The sequence below is a fragment of the Ananas comosus genome, linkage group 3 (genome assembly GCF_001540865.1).
Source record: "Ananas comosus cultivar F153 linkage group 3, ASM154086v1, whole genome shotgun sequence".
Classification (NCBI taxonomy): domain Eukaryota; kingdom Viridiplantae; phylum Streptophyta; class Magnoliopsida; order Poales; family Bromeliaceae; genus Ananas; species Ananas comosus.
The window spans coordinates 1,990,400-1,999,141 of record NC_033623.1 but is presented as its reverse complement, the minus strand read 5'-3'; the positions used below and the strand labels follow the sequence as shown (position 1 = coordinate 1,999,141).

At 37.1% G+C, this 8,742-nt stretch overlaps 1 protein-coding gene across 3 annotated transcripts; it reads left to right on the top strand.

The window, feature by feature from the left end:
- LOC109708243 (ABC transporter G family member 3) lies at positions 295–8,360 on the top strand. 3 transcript variants are annotated; one of them, XM_020229906.1, is made up of 12 exons: positions 295–396; positions 1,459–2,128; positions 2,273–2,352; positions 3,094–3,380; positions 3,839–4,010; positions 4,656–4,769; positions 4,893–5,021; positions 5,655–5,846; positions 5,980–6,066; positions 6,895–7,167; positions 7,462–7,569; positions 7,661–8,360. In XM_020229906.1, exons 2-12 carry the CDS (start codon positions 1,645–1,647, stop codon positions 7,916–7,918), a joined length of 2,184 nt encoding a protein of 727 aa, XP_020085495.1. In that variant the 5' UTR covers positions 295–396; positions 1,459–1,644; the 3' UTR covers positions 7,919–8,360. The 3 variants fall into 3 exon arrangements, with proteins under 3 accessions (XP_020085495.1, XP_020085496.1, XP_020085497.1); XM_020229907.1 differs by lacking the exon at positions 295–396 and adding an exon at positions 457–584; XM_020229908.1 differs by lacking the exon at positions 295–396 and adding an exon at positions 598–687.

Genomic DNA, 8,742 nt, shown 5'->3' with positions numbered 1-8,742 from the left:
GCTTGATTTCAATCAGTTAATGACATTTTGACTTTAAATTTTAAATTCGTCGTTTTTATAGATTTAGTTATTATATTTTATACATTTAAATTTTAAAATTAAAGTAACATTGACCGAGTCAAATCAAAATAAATTAAAAAATTGAATAGTAAAATTAAAAATTTTGAAAGATTGAATAGCTGAATCAAAATGGTCCACAATTCATGTAAATTTTGTAAATTTTTTACTATTAAAGGAATAGAAATATTATATTTGAGGAGGTTATTTCAGAAGTGCCCATAATGAGGGGGTCTCTATGCATTTTTACTACCTGCAGAAAAAGGAGGTGGACTCTACACTCTTCTCCCTCACTGTGGAGTGTCGAAGGAGCTTCCCCCATTTCTCACTGGAATCGAGGTATTGTTCGAATTCGCCAAATGGGTTTTTGCTTCTCCCCACTTTGTTCTTTAGCAGCTTTGGAAAAGGGGGGACCTTTTTGTTTTTGTTTGTAGCTGTAATGTAGATCACATCTCAAATCCTTGGGTTTTCTCCCAATGGGTTCCAACAAAAATGGTTCTTTGAGGGATCAGAAGAAGTTTTAATTGGTATTGTTTGCTAATTTCTATGATTTTGCAGTTTTTTTGGGAATTTAGTTGGTATTGTGGCTGTTTATGGGTCTTTCAAATGTTGGTGGAGAGTTTGGAGTAGGTAAGGTTGATTTTTGCTGTTGTTGTTGGGTTTTTTAGATTGTTGGGGATTAGGGTTTTGACCGAGTTGGTAGCTGGAGATGAGAGCTATTTTGCTTCTTTGAGTGTTTCTTAAGTAAAAAAAAATGTTTCTTTTTTTCACACTTGAGGAACTGGTTTAGGGTTTTTAATTACTATTGCAAATATTGTTGCTTGTGAGCACGTACATTTTTGTTGCTAAATGAGGTTTTAAGGAGGTGGAAGAGAAGTTTAATGCAAGGATTTAAGTGCCGTGGCACAGGGTTGTGTCGGAAATTTGCCGGCACGGTGCGTGCTGGGCTGTGCTGATGCGTGCAGGTCACAAAACATTCATTTGTGCCGACTTGTAATAGCATGCAATATTTATTTTCTTCAGCAACAAAATATTTTAACTGTTTATTATGTATTTTTATCAAATCTTTTGAATTTTATTGAGAAAATTACTTATTGATTTAAAAAATAGAGGGTTTTGAGCCATGCCATCAACACAGGGGCTGTATTGTGTTAATATTTATTGGCACAATACGGCACAATAAATACGAACCGTGCCAATGGGCACTTAAATTCTTGGTTTAATGGTTTGTGCAAATTTGTAAGCTGGAATTTACTAATTTTCTTGTTGCTTCTGACACTGTAATTAGTAATGTTGTATGGTTTTGCACATTTAATAAGGATCATAGTTGTTTTTGATATAAAGGATAAATGTTTGTAGATGTTAATGTGGTATTAAATGTATTGAACTTGTGAATTTTAGGTAATTTCCCCTCCTTGAGAAGAGTTCTCTTTGTCGGAGATCTACTAGTAGTTGGAATTTTTGACAGGTCGTTGTATCAATCATTATTGGAAGAACAATAGGTGGAGTGGACAATAGACTAATTATTCAGTGATTAGCAATGTGGGTTGGATAAAACTAAGTTCACAAATTCAAGAAAAAGCACAAATGGAAGAGATACAATCGTATTCCGATAATTACAGATCATCATCATCATCCGCTAGTAGCCCGGCAGGCCGAGCGCCTGGCGGTGCTTTCTTCTACCTTCGAAAGCCGGGCACTTCGAGACAGCCCATTTCGTTTGAGGATTCGCCCGAGTGGGACGACGCAGAAATCGATGCGCAGGGAGATGAAGGGGGCGGCGACTCGATCCGTGTTGCGACTACTGCTACGGCCTCCCCTTCTCTTTCAAAGCTTAATAGTGGGTCTTTCCCATCTCCATCGTTCCCTGGAGCTTCCTCATCGGTTACCGGTAGGAAAATCGTAGGGGCTTCCATTGTGTGGAAGGATCTAACTGTAATGGTTAAAGAAAAGAGAAAATATTCTGACAAAGTCGTGAAGAGTTCAAATGGGTATGCGCTGCCTGGCACACTTACGGTCATCATGGGTCCTGCACGATCTGGAAAATCAACGCTTCTTAGGGCAATTGCGGGTTCAGAACTAAACTTATGTGCAAAGTTCTTTTGATAATTCTCTTGTTGAAATAAATTAATCGAATTAATAGAATTTTGAACATTGTTATTAGTTGTTCTTGTGAGAATTACCAGTTGGAATCCTATACACATTATTTTTCTAGGTAGACTGCGTAGCCCAGCTCGGATGTATGGTGAAGTTTTTGTGAATGGTGTGAAATCACGCATGCCATATGGTTCCTATGTAAGTGCTCTTTTCTTCCGTTTTTCTTATCAATAACTTTATTCTTAGGTCATATGTCATGTTGCTATATACATATGCTTGTTTCACATCTTTCTCATTTGTATGCTTGTTGTTTCCCGATTTTGAGGCTGTGTCATATAATGGTCAGACTTGAGTTGGGAAGTGCCTTGATGATAAATCTCTCTAAAAGGAACTTCTGAAAAAAATCTCTCTCAATACTCCTATTGATTTCTTCAAAGCATGCACAAGCATCTTTAGCATGCTGTGTTTTAATTAACCACGATTCTTAATGTTTAATAATGTGAAATAACCGTATATCTCCAAAAACTTAAGCTACTAAAGAATGGCTTTTAATATTTATAGTCAAATTCAACACTACCCCTCATGTTTGGGCTCGAGACTTTTTGGTTGGCACAAGATGTGTACTTGAATTAAACAAGTGAAAATTAAATAAAGCTAATAGCCTGGTAAGACTCGAACTTAGGATCTCCTGCTTTGATACCACATTAAACAATATGAAAACAATCATTGTTCTCCGAAAGCTTAAACTACCAGAGGATGATGTTTTAATATTTATATTTCAACACTTAATATATATTTTTTTCACATTCTACATTAATTAGCATTTTTGCATGAGCAACTTTTCTTAGTTAGTGTCTCTAGTTATTTCAAATGTTTCTCGTTCTTGTTATCTTTGATACATGCTTCCTAGCAGTTGCAGTACTAATTAGGAACTTGCAGGGGTATGTTGATCGAGAAGATGTGCTTATTGAATCACTCACTGTTCGAGAGATGCTATACTATTCGGCACTTCTGCAACTTCCTGGTTTCTTCTCTCAGAAGAAATCTGTAGTGGAGGATGCTATCGCAGCTATGTCTCTGGGGGATTATGCAAACAAGCTCATTGGTAGCCACTGTTATATGAAGGGCCTTCCTAATGGGGAGAGAAAGCGAGTTAGCATTGCTAGGGAGCTTGTAATGAGGCCAAATATTTTATTTATAGATGAACCACTTTACCATCTCGACAGGTTTTCTCTGATTCTCCTTTTTGCTGAGACATTTTCTATTGTTGGAGTCAATGTATTATGTTGAATATACATTGCGTCAGGGCTAATCTACCTTTTTGGCATAGTTTTCCATATGCTCCCCAACCTTTCAATTGTTACAATTGAGTTCTAAACATTGCATTTAATTGCAATTTCACCCGTTTGATTGATTGTATTCCTCCTCCGAATTGGACAAATTTATACACATTATTGTTATCTAACTATCACCAATGCAACTTTTATACTTCTCATATGCAATTTAATTGAGGAAATTGTAGAAAGGGGTAAGATTGCAAACAGAATGCAAATGTTAGGGATCCAAATGGTGATAATTAAGAGTTGGGGAACAAATTGAAACCTTGTCAAAAAGGTTCCAAATGCATGGTGTTTACCTATTTGTCAGTTACCTATGTTTATTCAGAGGCTACTTTTCCTTTCAGTGTCTCGGCGCTGCTATTAATGGTGACGTTGAAGAAACTTGCAAGCACAGGCTGCACACTCATTTTCACGATGTACCAGAGCAGCACAGAAGTTTTTGGCCTCTTTGATAGAATTTGTTTACTTTCAAATGGGAATACACTATTTTTTGGAGAAACATTGGCTTGCTTGCAGGTTGGGGCATTGTCACTGCGTATTTACCCTGTTAAAGTCCAAAAGTGAATTGAAAACTTGAGTTCAGAGATCTATTTTGTTCCAAGCAAGGATATAAGTGCTGTGGCATGGGATCATGCCGAGCAATTGCCAGCACAGTACGGCATAGTACATGCCATGCTGATGCATGCAGTTTACAAAATTACCTATGTACTGATACACAATAGCATAAAATATTTCCTTTTTTTGGCATCAATATATTCTAATTGATTATTACATGTTCTTTTGCACTTTATTAATACAACTACTTGCTAATTTCAAAGTAAAGATGGTTTTGAACCTTGCCATCAGCAAAGGGATCATATCGTACAAACATCTTGTCGGCACGGTATAACACAGTACGGCACAGTGGGGACGGCCATGCCGATGGGCATTTAAAATCCTTGGTCCCAAGATATATCTTACAAGATGATGATAATATGTCTATATCATTGTTCACTATTTGTTTGTTAGTATATTTATCAACGGAAGAAAAATGAGTGTGGATAGTTTGTATATTATACTATACATGCAATCTATTTTGTCCCATATTCATGGATGACTCTAGTTTTTCTTCATCCTCCAAAGTTTACCTTGCGCGTGGTTAACGACTCTTTTCTATTGCAGCACTTCTCAAATGCTGGGTTTCCCTGCCCAATCATGCAAAGTCCATCAGACCACTTTTTGCGGGCAATTAATACCGATTTTGATAGAATCATAGCCATGTGCAAAAATCTGCAGGTATCAGTAGCGAATCTGGTTTATTTGGCCATATTGATTTGTTCACACACAGTTTATAAGTATCTTTTACTTCGGAAATGTTGTAGAATATATAATTTATAAGATGTGGAAATGTTTTGACAGGATGACCAAGGAGATTTTTCATCAGTGAACATGGACACAGCTGTTGCAATCCGAACCCTTGAAGCCACATATAAATCGTCAGCTGATTCAGCTGCTGTTGAAACAATGATAGTGAAACTGACTGAAAAGGTGAACTAATCATTCTTTCTGAAATCTGTTCTTTAGGATTTTTTTTTTCCCTCTTCATGAGAAGAGGTTCATCCAATCAAGATATTTCTTTTTTTTTTAGTCACTCTGTAAGCCATGTATGATATTATTTATTTGGAAATAATCAAATTATAAATTTAACCATATTTCTCACATTTCAATGTACCTACATGCACTTATTATCATCCTAAGTTCCATGTTTTCCAGGTTTAAACTGAACAACTTTCTTTTTTATCAGGTCTTTTTCTAGGCCTTACCTATTAAAATTCTTCTCAATCCAAGTTCTAAGCTACTTTTAAAGCATTAATTGATTCTGCTGATATTGAAACAATGATTGCAAAACGGACAGAAAAGATCGATCTTATCCAAGACCTTCTACCCTTACATGTTTTTTTTTTTGGGTTCTCTCTAGTCAGCATAATGTGATGTAAGTATTAATGTCATGTGAAACAACTTTGGTCAATGTAATCCATTCTATTCCTTGTCATATCAATATATATACAAAGTTTTCTACTTCAATTACTAGAGAGGTCAAAGAAAAGAATATTTATTTTCAGATTTTCGCGCCCCCCTATGGGAAAAGGTGCTTAAATTTAAACAACTTTTGTGCCACAGGAAGGTCCTCGTCTGAAAAACAGAGGCAGGGCCAGTGCTGCAACAAGAATCGCAGTGCTTACATGGAGATCATTGTTGATAATGTCGAGGGAATGGAGATATTTCTGGATTCGACTTGTTTTATACGTGCTTCTAACCGTCTCTATTGGAACCGTATTTTTCAATGTCGGCCATTCTTTATTGTCTGTTATGGTAGGCACATGTGTTTTCAGTTTCCAGGCACTTATAGCATCAACAGCTGCTGACTTTCTCTGCACTGTTAATTCTATATATATGGCTTCTTCCATGCCCTTCCTCTTTTACCTCTTACCTTCTGCCAATGCAGGTCCGAGTTGCTTCCATATTTGTCTTCGTGTCGTTTATGCTACTTCTAAGTGTTTCTGGACTACCTGCTCATATAAATGAAATCAAGGTAAATCCTTTTCTTTTGCGGTTTGTTTGAAGATATGTGAAAAGATGCTTTCCCTCCTACAACCCTATGACCATAGTTTATAATAAAGTTGGTTTTATGGATTTTTTTTTAAATCCACAATCAAACTCATTTTGTTTCATCTTTTGATGACTCCGCGAAATCTCAAGGACATCCAAAATTTTTATAGTAATTAACAGCATAAACCAGTGTAGCACATTGTTAGATGTGACTCGAAATTGATTATCGACTCAAGTTCGGGTTTTCAACTTGCCGACAGCTTCGCGGTGCGACCAAATTGGGAAACAATTTTGTGAAGAAAAAATGAATGTCTGTGGTGGATAACGGAGGGCTCGGATCCGAAACCTGTTATGACTTTCCTTTTCGTTTTTGCCCTAGAGGCGTGTGATCGTGGTCAGTTGTAATTAGAAGAACATTGTATTCCCTTTCGTTTCGATAGTGAAGTTCTCTTCTCCCTCGCCCGTGGTTTTTCCCTGCAAAGGGTTTTCCACGTAAATCTGTATGTTATCTTTATTTTCTGCTTGTGGTTTGAGTGTTTCATATTCGTCATTTTGTTTCCATTTGTGCGTTTGTCGTAACACACATGTTATGAAGTAAATCCCGCAAATCAAGGAATGAAAACTTAAGTTTAGCTAGCTAAACAACAAAAATGGGAAGAAACTTCTGCCCAAACCTGAAAAACAATGAGTGATAGCGAGTACTCTGAACAGCAAATATGGCAAAGATATTTCTTTATTATGTTGCTTTCTTCGTTAGAGCTTTCTTAGCTTTTAAGGTTTATGTAGACACTTATAAATCGTTTTCATACAGTTATACATCCATGAAGAATCTAACCAACACTCAGGGGCAACAGTTTTCCTACTTGGGCATCTCTTATCAAGCATTCCCTTCCTCTTCCTCACCGCCATCTCCTCAACTCTCGTCTTCTATTTCTTAGTCGGGCTAAGGAACGAGTTCAGCTTAGTGATGTACTTTGCTCTTAATATCTTTATGTGCCTGTTAGCAAATGAAGCGCTTATGATGACTGTCGCCTACATCTGGCTTGATACTTTCAAGTGCACTCTGGCTCTAATTTTTATTCATGTAAGTGCCTCATTGTCCTTTCTATTTGTTCGAGATCTTATATTCCATTTTCGCCAGTTGAGGTTGTTCCTATCATTATTATATGATGTCAAATAGATAGTTGAGTACTTCCAAAACAGCGAAGTGGAGTACGGTAAATAAAACACAAGATGTTAATGCTATTTTAGAGCTGTGATGACATGTGAAACAACTGAGCTCTCTAAAAGTTTAAGCTATAATAGAATGGCGCCTTATATATTTTTATTCATCACAAGATATGTGGAACTGATCACATTATGGTGCTCTTATTTCCAGGTTATGATGATGCTTGTGGCTGGATATTTTAGGATCCGAGATGCTTTACCAGAACCGCTGTGGAAGTATCCACTATCATATGTTGCATTCCACACTTACTCTATCCAGGTTAGCTGCATCCTTCTGCGTTCTCAGTGGTTACTCCCAATACAGACGCGCGAATTTTAAAGGACATATCTGACAATATTACATTTTGCAGGGCCTTTTAGAAAACGAGTACATCGGTACGGCCTTTGCGGTCGGAGAGGTTAGAACAATATCCGGCGTCCAGGCCGTTCGCGGGTCCTACAACATATCGTCCTCGCCGAATGCTAAGTGGGCGAATCTACTGGTGTTGTTTTCGATGGCGGTCGGGTATCGAATTCTCTTGTTCACGTTACTTCGCTTTAATGTACGGGAACACGTTACACGGTGTAAATTTTGCTGGCTTCGGATGTATACCCCAGCTGCGAAATGAATCTTTTAACTTCTACCATTCCTGCATCCTGCAGAATGGTTTCTTACAGATGAGAGGTTTTGCGCTGTAAAGCTTTCTTTTAATGGAAAAAGTTTTTAAGTAAACAACTTTCGGATTTTTGGGTGCTCCGGAAGTAGATGAGTAAGTGTCTAAATTAAGGATTATGAATTAAAACATGGATTAACCTCTGACTCATTTCGGTGCCGCAAAGTAGAACTTGTTTGCATGCTGTACAAGTGTCTCAAAGCAATGCCATGTATTTCGGAAAAGGTGATGACATTAACAGAGCTGAATGTGGTGTATAGATAAAGTGTATTAAATCTGAGCAATTTTTGCATAGTAAGTTTGATTAGATTCACTACATCTTATCTTTGCGTTATAAGTCTTGCTTTGTGAATAACACTACCTGCTCGGAAACGTTGAGTTCTTTTGCCGCAGAGTATTTCGAGTGATGTGCATTGTATGTCACTTGCATGATTTTCGTGGTGCTTTAAGATGTTCTATGCAAATGCTCTCAGATGCAGGGGTAAACCATGCATTGTATTTGTTGAGGGGTTTCAAATTAGTTCTCGATTATGGGTAAGATGGTCATGCTCTAGGATCATTGTTTTCTGTAACTTGGTTTTAAGATTTCCATAGAAATGTATGCTGATTACAGATCCAGTTTTTTAAGCAGCAGAATCATCTACATTTTATTTGTGTGAAAATGTACATTGACTCCCTCGACTATGGGTCATTTGAAAAAGATTATTATTTATTTATTTGGTTGACACTTTAAGTTTTGACTCTTTTTAACTCTTGTTTGTTGTAATTTATGTCTCGAA

Excerpts from the sequence above, each read along its gene's own strand:
- LOC109708243 (XM_020229906.1), top strand. The coding sequence starts at position 1,645 with ATGGAAGAGATACAATCGTATTCCGATAATTACAGATCATCATCATCA. Across the intron at positions 3,381-3,838 it reads CCACTTTACCATCTCGACAG|TGTCTCGGCGCTGCTATTAA; the intron begins GTTTTCTCTGAT and ends TTTTCCTTTCAG. Across the intron at positions 6,067-6,894 it reads CTCATATAAATGAAATCAAG|TTATACATCCATGAAGAATC; the intron begins GTAAATCCTTTT and ends GTTTTCATACAG.